Source organism: Phascolarctos cinereus, unplaced genomic scaffold (genome assembly GCF_003287225.1).
Source record: "Phascolarctos cinereus isolate Bilbo 61053 unplaced genomic scaffold, phaCin_HiC Scaffold_726;HRSCAF=1367, whole genome shotgun sequence".
In the NCBI taxonomy this organism is placed as follows: Eukaryota; Metazoa; Chordata; class Mammalia; order Diprotodontia; family Phascolarctidae; genus Phascolarctos; species Phascolarctos cinereus.
This window is the reverse complement of record NW_027556098.1, coordinates 319,750,560-319,768,249: the sequence shown is the minus strand read 5'-3', so window position 1 is coordinate 319,768,249 and position 17,690 is coordinate 319,750,560. Positions and strand designations below refer to the sequence as shown.

At 44.2% G+C, this 17,690-nt stretch overlaps 1 protein-coding gene across 1 annotated transcript in view; it reads left to right on the top strand.

Moving 5' to 3' along the window:
• Positions 1-17,690, top strand: part of PAK1 (p21 (RAC1) activated kinase 1) — a 120,367-nt gene that overhangs the window by 99,828 nt on the left and 2,849 nt on the right. Inside the window, 6 exon segments of the mRNA XM_078156934.1 lie at positions 216-328; positions 8,203-8,320; positions 8,556-8,655; positions 11,130-11,158; positions 11,160-11,327; positions 12,984-13,121. Of these exon segments, the coding sequence (XP_078013060.1) occupies positions 216-328; positions 8,203-8,320; positions 8,556-8,655; positions 11,130-11,158; positions 11,160-11,327; positions 12,984-13,121 (666 nt within the window).

Sequence of the window (17,690 nt, the reverse complement as noted above, 5' to 3'; positions counted from 1 at the left end):
TCTGAGCAGAACACACATTCTGGCTTTGGGGGGAGGGTAGCAATGTTACAGCAACCTGATAAGCACCATCTTCCTACCCTTTGGGTTTGGTCGTGATGTCTGACAGGCCAGACGCACTGGACAGCACCGATTCCTTGGCTGTGAGTGAGGTGGGCTTCCTGCTAGCTCCCTGTTGCTGGACTTTAGAAGTGACTTTGACCTTCCTGTGTATTCAGGTGGCCATCAAGCAGATGAACTTACAACAGCAGCCCAAGAAGGAGCTAATCATTAATGAGATCCTGGTCATGAGGGAAAACAAGAACCCCAACATAGTGAACTACCTGGACAGGTATGTTGTTTCAGGTGTGGTCAGTTTGGAGGCTGAGGGCGAGCTATTCTACAGAATCACAGAGTTGGAATATACCTGGGGAAAGGAGGTTACTGCCTAACCTGTAACTGAATAGGAATCTTCCTTCTAGCATCTTCTACTTGTGGTCACCTTTGTGATGGTTCCCGTTTTTACAGTGTTTTAAGGTTTGAAGACTGTTTTCCTAACAACAGTAATAGCTGGTAGTTTTATTGCACTTTACAATTTGTAAAACGATTTACCTGTGTTGTTGTTTGGTAATTTTTCAGTTATGTCTGACTCTTCATGACCCTGCTTGGGGTTTTCTTAGCAAAGATCATTTCCTTCTCCAGCTCTTTTTACATATGAGGAAACTGAGGTAAGCAAGATGAAGTGACTTGCCCAAGGATCACAGAGCTAGTAAATGTCTGAGACTGGATTTGAACTCAGGTCTTCCTGACTTCAGGCCTGGTGCTCTATCTGCTCTTTACCTATGTTACATGTTTATATCTCATTTGATCTTCACAACAGTCCTGTGAAGTAGGTGCTGTTATTATTCCTATTTTACACATGAGGAAATTGTGTCTTAGAGAGGTTAAGTGACTTGGTCCAGTTAGTATCTCATGTAGGATTTGAAATTTGATCTTGACTCCAGGTCTAGTCTTCTATCTGTTATCCTGCCTGCAATAACCTTATAAGACAGGGGAAAAACAGAAGTTTTGTATGTATACTACATCTGATAGTATGCTACAGACCACCTGGGCAGAAGGAAGAATTAGATCAAAAACCTGGCATGGAGACATGAGATAGTCATGATGGGAGAACTCTAGTGATCCAGATAGCCGCTGGGTTTCTCTTTCTCTCTTCCAAAACCAGGACAGTTTTTTCCTACAGAAAGTGGAGGATTTGATAAGATGAGAAGAGCTGCCATTAGTGATCTGATTCTGACCAACAAAATGGGAATGCCTACTGATGTAGAGATGACAAGAACTTTGGCAAATAATGGGCATAGCCTGAGACACACATTAGATTTTGGAAAAGCAGATTTAAAAATATTTATCAAAAGGACAAGTAGTATCTGTTGGCCTAACATTTCACAGGAGAAATGGACCCAAGAAGGATGGGAAAATCTCTAGAATTGAGACAGCTGAATAGTGTAATGGATAGAGCACTGGGTTAAGAGTAAGGAAAACCTGAGTTCCAATCCTGACTCAGATTTCTAGCTATGTGACCCTTTGGACAAGTCATTCATCTTCTGTAAGATTTAGTCTCCTCATCTGTATAAAGAAGAAGTTGGATTCAGAGACCTCTAAGATTGTAATTCTAAATCTATAGATCTCATGATATTTTGAAGATTCAAGCAGAAATACTTCTCATGAAACAGAAAGTAGAGGAGCTTCCTAAAGAGGTTCCTATGGACTCAGATTTTTTAAAAGATACAGGGAAGATGGAAACCAGGCTAGAAAACTAAGGATGAATACAAAGTAGTAAGTGTCAGCAGTGCCAAAGCACAGAATGAGCTGAGACTTGTCTGATGAATGCTAAGGACATGAATATTTAAAAAAAATTAATTTAATGTTTTGGTGTTTTCCTAATTATATGTAAAAACAATTTTTATCATACTTTTAAAAAAATTTCATTTTTGAGTTCCAGATTCTCTCCCTTCCTCCTTCCCTCCCCCTTGACAGGGAGAGGCTTCTTTCCTAGCTCATCAGGCTGTGTAGGTAGAAGGGAATTTGGGGACCATGTGTTCCAACCTCCTCACTTTCCAATCATAATTGTAGCTAGCATTTAAAGGGGTATACTTATGAGGAGTGTTAGGCCCATTTCACATGAGGAATCTCAGGAATACTCAGGGAAAGGCCTTGCCCAAGGTCACAGATGAAGTCAGCAGAAGAGTGGAGAAATGGACCCAGCTCCTCTGGGTTCACTCTTATATGCAACTCTTATTTCATCTCTGTTTTTTCATTATCTTTGGTCTGAGAAAGGTGAAACAAAAGGAGCTGACAGAGAAAGTTGAAATTCAAGTAATGTAAGATAAAAGAGAGCACTTGGGCAGTGAGGTAGCAGTGAGCTAGTGCAGTGGATAGAATTGCCAGGCCTGGTATCAGGAAGACTTATCTTCTGAAGTTCCAATCTGGCCTCAGATACTTCCTAGCTGTGTGACCCTGGGCAAGTCACTTGACCCTCTTTGCCTTAGTTTCCTCTTCTGAGGAAATGGCAAACCACTCCAGTATCTCTGCCAAGAAAACCCCACATGGGGTCATGAGGAGTTGGACATGGCTGAAAAACTACTGAACAAAAAGAGAATACTTAGCTTCCATTGATGAGTTCAAATCATCAATCTGGGGGTAACATCCTCAAGGATTGAAAGAACTAGCGAAAACGATGGCTGAGCTAGTACCAGTGATCTTTGCAAGGTCGTGGAGAATAGGATAGGTTCTACTTATATAAGACTGGAGAAAGGAAAATTTGTCCCAATTTTCAAAAAAATGAAAGAATTTTGTATCTGTAAATTTTAGGACAGAGATCTGTACTTGTTTCTCTGCCAAAAATTCTAGAAGATATTATTAAAGAGCAGTGTGGAACAGCGGATAGGGAGGCTCACTTCACAGTCAGGAAGGCCTGAGTTTAAGTGCTATCACTGACTCATATGGGCTGTGTGACCCTGGGCAAGTCACTTGACCTCTTAGTTTTCTAGGCAAATTGCAATAGGTCTAAGATGTGGAGAAGTTGTCAGCTGTGTTAGTAGAAGCTCCTTTCCAGGAATTCCTTATACCAATGAAATCACATATATCATAAAAACAAATATTAAAGGGATGGTTAGTAGACGTCTAGAAAAGGAAGCAGTGATCCTAGAAAACAGGTTATGCCAGAGGATGAATCTCATTTCATTTTTAGATGGAGTTCCTAGATGGGCAGATCAGAGGAATGCTGTTAATAGTTTATTTCTAGAAGTCTCTTATGCTATCTTTGTAGATAGGATGGAGAGATGTATACTAGTTGATAGGATGTTTAGGTCAATTCAGAGTTGGTTGGATAGCTGGACCCACAGGAGACAGCCACTAATGGCTGGTTGTTAACCTGGAGAGAGATCTCTAATGGAATCCTCCATGCCTTAGCCCTATATAGTTCAACATTTTAATTTGCGATTTGAATGAGGCCATAGGAGGAAGGCTTGCCAGATGTGCAGGTGACACAAAGCTTGCAAGGATATCTTGCAAAGTCAGGTGGCAAAAAGATCTCACAGCCTAGCATGATGGGTCAAATAAAAAAACAGATGAAATTAAAGAGTTAAATTATATATTCTCTACTTAGTTTTTATTTTTATTTTTTGTTTATTTTATTTTTTTGGTGAGGCAGTTGGGATTAAGTGACTTGCCCAGAGTCACACAGCTATTGAGTGTTATGTGTGTGAGGCTGGATTTGAACTCAGGTCCTCCTGACTCCAGGGCTGGTGCTCTATCTGCTGCATCACCTAGCTGCTCCTCTACTTGGTTTTTTAAAACCACCTTAGTGAGAACAAGATGGGAGAGGTGGAGATACAGAGTAGCTTCTGTGAAAAATAAGTCTGAGGGATTTGATCGAGAACATCAGTGATGTGACTGATGGCGGCCAGTAAAAAGAGCCCAGACGAGTCCATTGGCAGCACATGTGGCAGAATCCCAAAGCAGTGATTAAAGAGTTAATAAGCCCCAGAAGAAAGGTTTCTGTGGGGTGCCCCAGTGCTTTGGCTCTGTGCTAGCCAGAGTTTTGTCAGTGACTTGGATGAATGCACATAGTCTGCTGATATGGGTTTGTGCATGATGGGGCAGGGTTCAGAAAAACCTAGACAAGTTGAAGTTAGGCGCCACATCAAATAAAAAGTGATCGTTTAATAGGGATAAGTATCATGTCCCACCCTAGGATCAAAGCGTCAGTCACACAGTTATGGAATGGACATGGCTGTACACAGATTTGTTCAGAAATGATCAGAGGGTTTTGGTCAGTGGGGACCCTCGTTGAGGCAGAATATCTCAGCTAGTGTAATTTTTGTCTGCATCAAGTGGGCACCTGATGTACAAAGTGATGGAACAGATCACCTCTCTGCCCTGGGCAGCCTATCTCTGCATTACTTTGTCTCATTCTGGGTGCCCCATGTTTGGAAGGATGCTGTAAATAAGCATGTGGGACTTTCCCCAGAGGAGAGTGGCCAGGACGGTGAGAGGCTTGTTAACAACTGTGCTACATCAAGATTATTTTTAAGAACTGGGAAATGTTAGAGAAGACCTGTGAGGAACATGATAGCGCTTATCAGATCAGTGACAGGTTGTCACGTGGAAGAAAGATTAGATGTTCTCCCTTGGATCCCACAGGGCAGAGCCAGGAGCAGTGGGGTGGAAAATGCAGAGAGGCATTTTTTCGTTCAAAGTGATAAAAAATTTGTAAGACCGACATTTGTCCAAAAGTGGACTGGACTGCTTCAAGAGGTCCTGGTGGGTTCCTTATTGCTAGAGTAATGACGGGGCTCAGTGGCTAGAGTGTTGATAGACTTGGAATCGGGAAGAGCTCAATTCGAATTCTGCCTCAAGCACTCACTAGCCGTGTGGCTGTCTGAGGCAGGATATGATCTTGGGTCTTCCTGACTCAAAATCTGGTATTCTATCTATCTACTAGGCTTAGGAATAAAAGTCTTAGAAGTAAGTGAAGTCTTAGGAGGGACAGACCTGATTGCTGTTTTCTAATAGCAGATTAGTTCTTTGTGCTGTCTGGAGGTAAAACCACTACCAGGGGGAAGAGATTTTTTGAAGGGGGAAGGTACAGATTTTAGCTCAGTATACAGAGGAACTTTCTAACCACTTGAGCTGGACGTATCACCGTGGAACAGGAGGCTTCAGGAGAGGCAGTGAGTTCCCTCTCACTGCAGATGTTTGAGCAGAAGAGAGGCTTCTTTCCCATGACTTGAATTTTAATGGACAGTGACCACAGTCTGATGACCCCCTGCTTGACGTACTTTGTTCCAGCCCCCTGGACCCTTCGTGTTCCCCTGATTTGGTCATTTCATCTCTCCCCTCCATCCTTTCACCCATGTGCACCCCACATCTGCCATGCCCTTCTTCCTCATTACTGTCTCTCAAGAGTCTTTAACTTGCCTTAAGTCTTGGTCCAGGTGAAGCCTCCCCTAGTTCCCTCAGTTAATTGTATTCTTTCTTCCCTCAAATCACCTTAATTTGCACTAACACCTTTGGCACACCCCGCCTATTGAACTCTGGGCTTCCTGCATCAGGTTCAACTTCAGTGATTTCTAGGTTTGGGGTTTCTGAGTCCGTGAAACCTTGGGTTCTACTTTTAGTCTGAGCCTGGATAGAGCCACCTTGGTTCCATGTATCCCTTCCACCCAGTCTACCCTCTCTGAAAAGTGCCATCTCTCCCTGTATGGGAATTGGCTTCATTACTCAGGTAGGGGAACAGGCACATGCCATGGCTTCCTGTTGGGGATAAGGATCTGCCAAGTCCAAAGTGCCAGGTTGAGGAGGGTCCCCATGTGAGCCACCTTGTAGCTTCCCTAGCTAAGCCTGCCCGTCTTCCCCAGGCTCTCTTTGTGATGCCACGGTGCTACTTTTGGTGTGGGAAGGCTCTTGGGAGGAGGAGGAGAGTAGCTGATGGCAGCTCCAGAGGGCTGTTTGGGGACATAAGGAAGGAGACAGAGTGGTGGTGGATATGGCAAGAGAGTGGCAGGAAGCACCGAAATACTGGAGCCAGAATTCTAAAGTCTCTTCCAACTCTAAAAACATGATCTTATGACTTCTTCATTCATACACATATGAAGTGGATACAATGCTGTGTAATAAGCATTGATGAAAATGATAATATTCTCTGTATGTGAAGAATGGGCACCACTGACCTTTCTTTGGGGTTTTTGTCCCTAAAAGGACTGTGCTTGGGGCATGGTGGATATTGGGTAGCCTAACAGAGTGAGGAGGGTAGGATGTTTGAGGTGGGACCTTATTCATGTCCTATCTGTTCTGGGTGAGCATTAAGAGATTGTAAGACCATTGAATCACCTTCCACATATTTCATATATGTCTTGTATGTTCCCACTTAATTACATACTGTCTCCCCCGTTTGACTGTGAGCTCCCTGAGAGCAGGGGCCATATTTTTGCTTTTCTCTGTATCCCCAGACCTTAGCATAGTTCCTGGCATATAATGAGTGCTTAATATAAACGCTTATTGACTGATTGTTGCTATCATAGACCCTGGTTTCTGAAACACTTTAACATTTACTATGCTGTTTCCTCATACTTCTATAAAGGTAGATAGCGCAAAGGTAGTCATCCCCATTTTACTGACTATGGGACTCAGACTCAGTGAGATTAAGTGAGTTGCCCATACCTACATAATTAATAAGTGGCAAGATCCTCTGACTCCAAAACCTACTCTTCTACCTACTCTCCAACAGGCCAGGTAATAAGTACAAAAATACTTTGAAAAGAATAAAGCATTCTTTATGGATGTACATATTTATTTATTTATAGCAGACCAGCAGCATTCTGCCATCCTCCTCCATCCACCACACACACATTCCCTAGTCAGGAAGCTGCTGAAGAGCTGGCCCAGGTGGTGTGTTGGTGAATCATTCCTCCTGTCCAGTCATCTGTCACGTTTCTTTGTGCAGCGGCTCGGCTCCAATATTCTATCCCTGTCCTAGATGCCCCAAGGCAGGCTCGGTCGCTAATCCTTTGTCTTTTTTGAATGGATCTTTTTAGCAAGACTTGAATCATCCAGAACATACAGGATACTGCCCATGAAGGGTTCCACAGGAGGTCATAGATCATTGGCATCCTAGAACTTTGGCATCTTAAAATGCTGGAATCATAGAATCTTGGCGTCTTAGAATACAGAATCACACATTCTTGAAATTGGGAGGGTCTTTAAAGGGCCTCCCAATTCTTTGATTTGATCTTTCTTATAATGGGAGAGGGGGCAACTAGGCCCTATACTGGGTTAAGAGCTTGTGTCCTAGGCTAATACCATTGCCACCCAGGGTTTGGGGAGGTGGAAATAATTCCCATTTCTATTGTACTTTAAGAACCAGAAGTCTGTGTCCTCACAACACCATAAGGTAAATAGTATAAAGGTGGTTCAGTGGTTTGGATGCTGGACCTGGAGTCAGGAAGAATCATCTTCCTGAGTTCAAATCTGGCCTCAGATACTTACTGGCTATGTGACCCTGGACAAGTCACTTAACCCTGTCTGCCTCAGTTTCCTCATCTGTAAAATGAGCTGGAGAAGGAAAAGGCAAACCACTCCAGTATCTTTGCCAAAAACAAACCGAACCAAACCAAAAACCCAAATGGGGTCACAAAGAGTTGAACATGCCATGACTGAAAACAACTTAACAACAAATAATGGAAGAGTGGGGGAGGGTGGTTGTTTATCCCACATCCAGTTAAGGTTGATCAAGGTACAAGAAGAGCATAGAGCCCTTTTGTCTGTCATATTCTATGGGTGTTTGTGAGGCCTTAATAATAATGATGGGCCAGCCCCAGGTCTTCATTAAAGCTCAGGGCCCAGTCAGTTACTTGCCTGTTTGAATGGCTTATACCTGAAGAAACCACCACAGGAGAAATGGAAGGACCTCTGGGTGGTCACGTAGCAGGGTAGTGGGAAGCTAAGGTTTCTAACCTGGGTCAGCCCCATGGGTTCTCCGTGAAGATAAGTCTAAATGTCAGGCTTTGGGCCGTGGAAGGAAGTCTTGCTGGCTTGTTTTTTTTTTCCCCTGGGTTCCTGTGCCTTGAGGGTGCACTCCTTACTTTTCAGCTTCAGGAAAAGCCGTGGCTCACAGATTTTTTTTACTTTTTCATTGTTTCTCTCTCTGGCTTCCTGCCTTTGCAGTTACCTAGTGGGAGATGAGCTGTGGGTCGTCATGGAATACTTGGCTGGTGGCTCGTTAACAGACGTTGTGACTGAAACCTGCATGGATGAAGGACAGATAGCAGCTGTGTGCCGGGAGGTAAGGTTGGCCTAAGAAACCCACTTCCCAGCTTGGGCCCCTTCACCTGGAGGGACCTCAGGCCTAGAACTGCCCCACTGGACACTATGAGAAGCAAGAGGAGTCTGCACTGGCAAAGTCTTAGAATATTGCAATGATAGAATTTTCGATTTCATGGGTTTCTTAGGATTAGCGCCACAGAACCTCAGAATCACAGAATGTGGTGTGTTAACAGGTTTCTCTTCTCTCCCTCTAGTGTCTTCAGGCCTTGGAGTTTCTGCATTCCAGCCAGGTCATTCACAGGGACATTAAGAGTGACAATATCCTGCTTGGGATGGATGGTTCTGTCAAGCTAAGTATGTCGATGGGCCGGGCAGCGATCACCCCTTTGTTAATTGGGCAGCTCTGGGTCCTGGCTGTAGGTGAGGTCTGTGCTGCAGAAGACTAAGTCATATCAGGGACAGGCCCTTGGATAGCAGGAGGAGCGACAAGGTCAGCCTTCTCAATCACCCTTCTGGGAGAGTGAGTTTAATTTGGCAGTGCAAGTATGGGGGTGTGTGGGGTGGCAGGCACCGGAGATAAACATGGCCTGTTTCACAGTTTGGCTCTGTAGGATGGCCCCTCTCACAACTGGGACCTGACCATGTGACATTGGGTGACTCGCTGTCCCTCATTAGTGAGGGGGCTCGCCAAAGCCCCTTTGGTCTCTCTGGGTGTCCTCTGTACAATGAGAAGGTTGGACCAGATGGACTATGAAGGTTCCTTTCATCTCTTTGGCCTTGTCCATGACTGTGACTGCGTCTTCTGTGACCCACCCCCATCCCCATAGTTCTGAGTGCAGGGCTTTGGGCACATGGTGCGTGCTCAGTGGGGTCAGGGATCCTCAAAATGGGAAGGGATTGTCTAGTACAGAGACAGATTAAAATGTTTAACAAAAACAGCAAAAATATAGTACAACACAGATAATGCTAATTTGTGGTCTCCTAAGTCAGTATGCCTCCCACAGGGACCCTTTACTATTTGAATTTGACACCACTGGTCTAATACAACTTCTACCTGAATAACAATCCCCTCCTTAATAATGACAATAAGTAATGCCCATGGTACAGTGGAAAGATCACTGGCTCTGTAAGTCAGAGGACCTGAGTTCAAATTCTGTGACCTTGGGCAAGTCACTCTGCATCTCAGTTTCCTTATCTGCAAAATGAAGGGTTTGGACTAAATGGCCTCTTTCCAGCTCTATGTCTCTGATCCTATGTACTTTACACACATTATTTCATTTTATTCTTTAGCAACACTGAAATTAATACTGCAGGCATTAGTAACACCATCTGTTGTTGTAGTTCAGTCATTTCAGTTGTGTCTGACTCTTTGCGACCTCATCTGGGGTTTTCTTGGTAAGGATATTGGAAGGGTTTGTCATTTCCTTCTTCAGCTCATTTTACAGATGAGGAAACTGAGGCAAATAGGGTTAAATGACTTGCCCAGGGTCACATAGACAGTAAGGGTCTGAGGCCAGATTGGAACTCAGGAAAAGGAGTCTTCCTGATTCCAGGCCCAGCAATTCTATGTATTGCACTACCTAGCTGCCCATTTTAAGATGAAGAAATAGAGGTCGAGAGGTTAAGCGATATGCCCAGATAGTTAATGTCAGAGGCGAGCTGCAAATACATCTCTCCTAATTCCCTACGCAATGACACATCATATCTCTGACAAGTAATCATCAAATTTCCTCTTGCAGAACTCTAGTGATGGGGAACTCACTACCTTCCAAAGCAGCTCGTTTGCCTTTTGAATAGCTCCAATTATTAGGAGCTGGTAGACCTTTTACTTATTATTTCTTGACTTATTCTCTGAGCTCAGCAAGACAAATGCAATTCCTCTTTCACATGACAGCCCCTTAGGTGTCTGGAGTCAGCAATGGTGACCATCCCAGGTCTTCTGTCTTCCAGGTTAAACATTCCCAGCTTCTTCAGCTTGTCTTCATATGGTATGATCTCTAGCCCCCTTTCCATCTTCATCTCTCTTCTTTGGATACACTCTGACTTGTCACTGGAATTCTGAATGATGTATTCCCAGAACTGAGCACAGTATTCCAGACGTCTGACCATGACAACAGAGAGGAACTGTTGCCTCCATTATTGAGGGCAGCTAGGTGACATAGGGAATAAGTCCTAGACTTTGAGTCTGGAAGACCGAGTTCAAATCCTTTTTCAGACGCCTACTAGCTGTGTGATCCTGGGCAAGTCATTTAACTGCTCTCAGACTCAGTTTCCTCATCTGGCAAATGGGAATAATAATAGCACCCACCTCAAGAGGTTATTGTGGCCCTCAAATACAATACTAAAGTGTTACATGGACAGCTAGGTGGTGCCATAGTGATATACCTGGAGTCAGGAAAACTTATGTTCATGAGTTCAAATCTGGCCTCAGATACTTTCTAGCTGTGTGACCCTGGGCAAGTCACTTGACCTTGTTTGCCTCAGTTTCCTCATCTGTCAAATGAGCTGGAGAAGGAAATGACAAACCACTCCAGTATCTCTGACAAGAAAACTCCAAATGAGGGCACAGAGTTGGACATGACTAAAAAATGGCTGAAAAAGTGTTGTGTAAATGCTAGTTATTGTTATTATTATTCTATACTCTGTTCTATTAATGTAGCCTGAGGTTGTGTTAGCTTTTTCGGCTACCACATCACACTGTTGGTTAATCTTGACCTTGCAGCCTACTATGAAACCTCTAAAGGCTCACGGAATGAAAGCCCTACATGTTAATTGAATAAACGAACATTCAAATAAGACTCCCTTTCTGTTCTCCTTTCCCTCTCCAGCCGACTTTGGTTTCTGTGCTCAGATCACCCCCAGAACAGAGCAAGCGAAGCACCATGGTTGGGACCCCATACTGGATGGCCCCGGAGGTTGTGACTCGGAAAGCCTATGGGCCGAAGGTGGACATCTGGTCCCTGGGCATCATGGCCATAGAGATGATTGAGGGGGAGCCCCCCTACCTCAATGAGAACCCTTTGCGGGTGCGTGTCTCTGGGCTTCTTCTGTTAGCCAACCTGTGGATGTCTGAGGGGTTAGGCTGTTGATTACACCCCCTACTTGAACCTCCTCCATGCCCAGTGCTGTGAATGGCAACCTGATCAATCCATTGATTGATTACAGTCCATCTGTAGTGCTCCAGGGTTTGGGGGGGGTGGGGGGAGAGAGAACACATACATATGTATACACACAAATATATGTATTTTTACATGTAATATCACCCTAGAACAGAACAGGCAAAGCATCATGGTTGGGATCCCATGCTGAATGTACCTGGGTGGTGCATATGCATATATGTGCATGTGTATATATGAATAGAGTTGTATGTTCATGTACATAAGCAAACATATGTACACGTACAAATGTATATATACCGTGTATATATCATTTGTTTCATGGATTGTCTTTGCTAAAGAATCAGTCACCCGCACTTAGCTAGGCCAGCTCTCAGAAAACAGGCACAGTCTGTGGTCAGCACCGTACTCAAAGCCTTTCCAGTTGGGTAGAACCCAAGGTCGCCTCCAGCAATCTGCCATTGTTGTTGTTCAGTTGTGTTCAACTCTTCATGACCCCATTTGAGGTTTTCTTGGCAGAGATACTGGAATGCTTTGCCATTTCGGTCTCCAGTTCATTTTACAGATGAGGAAACAGTTAAGTGACTTGCCCAGGGTCACATAGCTAGTAAGTGTGTGAGGCCAGATTTGAACTAAGGTCTTCCTGACTCCAGGCCCGGTGCTGTATCCACTGTACCACCTAGCTGCCCCAACAATCTGTTAAGCAGTCAACCAATATTTGTGACACCTCTTATGTGCCAGGCGCTATACTAAACGAAGGGGTTACAAGGACAGAAGTGGAGGTGTTTTGGCCCTCCAAGCATTGGAGCTCTCCCCATGCCTCAATGGGACATTGGTGAGGCAGCGTAGAAGGGCCCCAGCCTGCTCACTCACATCCCCACATGGGGTTTATAGGAGCACACGGAAAACTAGGCCAGTCATTCTGGCTCTCCTGAGCCCTGGGAGTCGTCGGGGCCATGCCATGTGAGCCTTAGCATGCTGCAGAGGTGGGCGAGGTGATTGTTCTTAGTATCTTGAGCTGGGAGGAACGCTGAAGCCCAGAGCAGGAAGACCAGAGTTCAAGTCCTCACGCTGACATTTATTAGCAAGTTATTTTTGGTCTTTCATCTCAAATGGGAAGAGTCATGTTTGTATTGCTTCCCTCACCAGGTGATATGATAATAAGCCTTAAAGGGCTATAGAAATGGGAGTTTTATATATAGGGTGTCCCAAGACTCTTTGTGTAGTTTTAAGCTGTTGAAACTTGAAACTGTACTTTGGGACACCTGGGGTATGTATGTGTGTATGTGTGTGTGTCTTCATGTGTATATGGATGTATGTATAGGACAGTGTGGGTGTATATATACACATGTGTATTTGTCTACACACACATACACATATGTAACCCTAACACACTACAGAAATATACACTCATATTTTTCTACTGGTATCTGGGTCCTGGTAGGCTGAAGGGAAAGTTCAGTCATGACCTTGTCTAGTAGAGGGATTGAGACACATTGTGTCTCTGGACATGTAGAGTATACCAAATGATGACCTCCAGAGGATTGTCTCTCTTTGTATTGACAGGCCCTATACCTCATTGCTACTAATGGTACTCCTGAGCTTCAGAATCCAGAGAAGCTGTCCGCCATCTTCCGGGATTTCCTGAACTGCTGTCTTGAGATGGATGTGGAGAAGAGAGGGTCAGCCAAAGAGCTGTTACAGGTAACAGCTGCCCTTGCGCACAGGCATCTGGATTGGTAGGGCTCTGGGGTCCTGGCTCCCGTGTCCTTATCCCAGCTCCTTCTGTCCACATAGCCCAGAAGGGGCACTCATTCATTCAGCAAGCACTTAAGTGTTTACAAAATGCAGGGCACTGTGCAAGGTGATGGGAGAGATGGGAATTTTATAAAAGAGATGGTCCCTACCCTCTCGGAGCTTCTAATCTAGCAGGGAGATAAGACATATACACAGATCATTATAATACATGGGACAAGTGCTTCAGAGAGAGGGAGAAAAAGCGTTCCATGGGGAGGAAAATTGTCAGCAGTCAGGTTTGAGGGGTTTGGGGACATCAAGGAAGAGGTGTGGTCTTGTCCCGGACAGATGTGTCAGACTTGTGGCCCACGGCACTCCTGAGTGCAGCGGATCAGATTAAAATGTGATTGGGAAATGTTTAACAAGATAAATAAAAATACAGCACAACATAGATCATGTTGATTTGTGGTTCTCTAAGTCACTATGTGGCTCATGGGGACCTGTTTCTATTTGAATCTGACATTAGTGGTCTGGTGTCTTTAAAGAACCCCGAATTTGGGGCAGGAAAACTTTACCCCTGTCACTGAATGTGTGACGCTGGTTTCCCCTTCTGTAAAATGAGAGGATTTGAAGAAATGACTTCTGAGGTCCCTTCCATTTGTAGATCTGTGGTTCTGTGCTGTCTTAGGTTCCTTTCCCATTTTAAATCTGATAGTTCTGTAGCCTTTGAGCTGGGCTTTAAAGGGTGGGTAGAAGCCACAAACATTTCCTAACCTTCTATGTCATGTGCTAAGAAACAGAGAATATCCAGTGATGAATGAGGTCCAGTGCCTCTCTACCCTGATGGAATTCACGGTCTAGGAGGGCAGATAAAAGATCACTTCAGCCTTGGAGGAAAAGGGAGGGCTTCATGGCAGAGATGGCCTTAGAATTGGGCCTTGAAGGTAGGAATCAGATAAAGCTGACAGTGAAACCAAAAGCAAGAAGAGGGGAAAATCTTAAGAATTCTTTGGTGTACAGTGTGTGTACCCATTTGCCTGGAAGGTAGCTTGAGGTAGGATTAGAAATCTTGGTTGTGAAAGGCTTTACAGTTTAGTCTAAGGCCTATAGGCTTTAACCTGTATGTGTGAGGGGCCACTGAAGCTTTAGGAGCTGGGGAGTGATGTCATCTGAGTAGGAATTAAGGAGCTATTTTTGATAGCCTCAGCAGAGGGTGTATGTGATAGGAAGACCTGGTTTCAAACCCTGCTTCAGATACTTGGTAAGCTGTGTGACCCTGGACAAGTCTCATCGCTTCTCCCAGCCTCAGTTTTCTCATCTGCAAAATGGATGCAAAATAGCAATTCACAAGGTTGTTGTGAGCATCAAATGGCATAGTATGTAACATGTTTTACAAACCTTAAGAGGCTATGTATAAATGCTTGCTATATTAGATAGATGAGGGAAAAACATTCATTCAACAAACAATTATTAAGTGACTGCTGGGTACGTGGAGAATGGCAGAGTGGGGAGCACGCTGGATTTGAAGTCAGCAGGCTAGGGTTTAAATCCTGGCTCTGCCGTTTATAACCTTTGTGACAAGTCACTTAACCTCTGTTGGTCTCAGTTTCCTTGTCTATAAAATGGGGGAATTGGACTAGATGTCTTTTTTAAGGTCCCTTCCAACTGTAGATGCTATCAGCTGAGGTACTGGGCTAGGCACTGAGGGGGAGAAATTGTAGTAGTTCATATATGGATTCAAGAGATATATGAGTCACACACACCCAGGGAACTCACCTAACTACAATTTGTTGGCATCATACCATATAGAAAACAGTAGGGCACACATGCCAGCCCGTGACAGAGCCACTGTGGGTCCCATCTGTTCGGATTACAGGACATTCCTTGGCACAAGTGGGATGTAACCAGGGACTAACCGCCTTTGCCAAGACTAGCGACTCATCCCAAGTGGCTCCCTGTCCCTCCTGGGGATACATTCCTTTATAGCCCAGGGTGATAAAGAAGCTGCTCTGATAGCAATCAGCAGTGGTAAGAAAGACCCATGCACCCATAATTATACTACTTAGGAGTAAGGCGGATAAGAATGGACACCTGGGTTGGTTTAAACAAACAAACAGATTAAAAAAATGAACAGCTGAGCAAATAAATAAGTAAACGGATGGATGGATGAATAAGTCAATAAATGAATGAATGAATTGATGCTTAGTGGGTTCATCAGCCACTGTGGTCATATCTGTGAATGTGTGCCGCCATGCCTCCAGAAATAGGAAAATATTATTAAGTGACTCCTGGGTACACAGCAAAAGGAAGAACACTGGGTTTGGAGTCAGCAGACTTGGGTTCAAATTCTGACTCTTCCATTTATTGCCTTTGTGACCCAGGACAAGTTACCACCCAGCGAGGGATGGGTTTAGGGGAAAAGATGATTAAGTTCTGTTTTGGACACTTTGAGTGTGAGATGCTTATGGGAGGCACATGCAGGTGGTGGTGTCCAGCCTTGTGATTTCATCAGTGTGGGGACTCCCTCCCCTCATGTCCAAGACCCAGAGACCACTTGGCTGTGGTCTCACAACTTGTATGTGTCAGAGGCAGGCCGAAACCAGGGCATCTAGTTGGAAGTGAGAAAAGTGTAGTTAATGAATTTGACAAGAATGAGAAAAATTGAAGGTGACTCTGCATCTATACACATGACGTGGTGCTGTTCCTTCATGGAAGTCAGAGGATGTGAGGGGAGAGGAGAGAGCATCGTTTTAGTGACTGATGAGGATGGGGGTGTGGTGGGCGAAGAAAGAAGAGATGGGATCAGGCTACTGGGCCACAATCTCATCTTTAAAATGTAGCCAGGACCTTCGATGGTGGAGTCGTCTCTGTGGTCTTCCTTCCACAGGAACTGCGTCTCGCCTGCTGGTCACTTTTAAGAGTCCAGAAGTCGTCCAAAGGTTTTATGACATGTTTATGTCCATGCCATAGAGTGATAGAACCTCTAATCCAGAAGGGACTTCACAGATCATCAGTCCAGTGATGGGGAGCTCATTACCTTATAAGGCAGCAGCAGCAGCCCATTGCATTGTAGGACAGATATGGTTATTAGGAAGTTTTCTCATATTGAACTGAAATCTGCCTCTTGAAAAGTAGCATGGTGTAGTTGCTTGTTGGATTCATTGAATGACAGAATTTTAGAGTTGAAAAGAACTTTGGTCGCCATAGATGAAAAGAATTCTCCTTATAACATACCTGACGAGTCAGGAAGACCTGGGTTCAAATCCTGCCTCTAATACGTACAAACTGTGTGACCCTGGACGAGTCACTTACCTTCTGTCTGCCGCATTCCTACAGCTTTAAAATGGATATTACAGTACCTACCTCACAGGGTTATTCTGAGGCTAGATGGCACAATGGGTAGAGCAATGAATTTGGTGTTAAGAAGACCCAAGTTTAGATTCTGCCTTAGACGTTTGCTTAGCTGTGTGGCCCTAAGCCTCTTAGTGTTTCTCACCCTCAGTCTTCTCATCTGTATAATGGGGATAATAATAGCACCTACCTCACAGGGTTGTAAGGATTAAATGAGATAGCATGTGTATGGTGCTTATAAACCTTAAAATACTATATAAATACTAGCTGTTATGTTATTAGATAAAAATGTGTATTCTGTCATATTAAAATGCTTTGCAAACACTAAAGCACTCTATAAAGCCAGCTGTTAATATTTTTATCATATATTGTTCGTAGTTCTACTTCCTGAGGCCTAGTGGAACAAGTTTGTTCTCTTTTTGCCATGACAGCTTAAATTTAGAAGACTCCACATCCCAAGGTGTTAAGATTATAATTGGCTTCTGCTGTATGCTGCAAATGTCACCACTTTTTCTGAACTCTCCCCGGAAAGAGAAACCACACCTAGAAACAGTCCAACGCGGGCACCTCAGGAGAAGAACCATATTTAGTTGTTAAGGGGGCTGGCAAGGGAAGGCAGGGGAGCTTTTGCAAGGGTATTGCCGATTCTTGGCTATGGTGGTTCTAACAGCACCTGGAGGGAAAAGGTTATGTCAAATGAGATCACACAAAGCCCTTTGTAAGCCTTAAATGATGCCTGTATGCACTAGCTGTGGAGGTTGACACGCTCACAGTTGTTGTTATTATTGACGTGCTAGCCATTGTCATTGGCATGTTAGCAATTATTGTGGACGTGCTAGCTATCATCAACGTGCTGCTGACATGCTAGCAAATGATGTTATTGTTGACATGCTAGCTATTGTTGACATGCTAGCTATCGTCAACACGTTAACTGTTGTGTTTAACATGCTAGCTGTTGTGGTTGACATGCTAGTGATTGTTGTTGACATGCTAGCTATTATTATCATTATTGTTATTATCATTTCTAAGTCATTTTGGCCACGTGGAGTCCTAGCATCTCAGAGCTGGATGGGAGCACAGAAGTTGTCTACGCTAGCCCTTTCTTGAGGTCCCCTTGAGAAGTAGCTGCCATCCCTCCTCAGCCTGAGTGCCTCTGGTGACCAGAAACTTTACTTCTTCCCCATT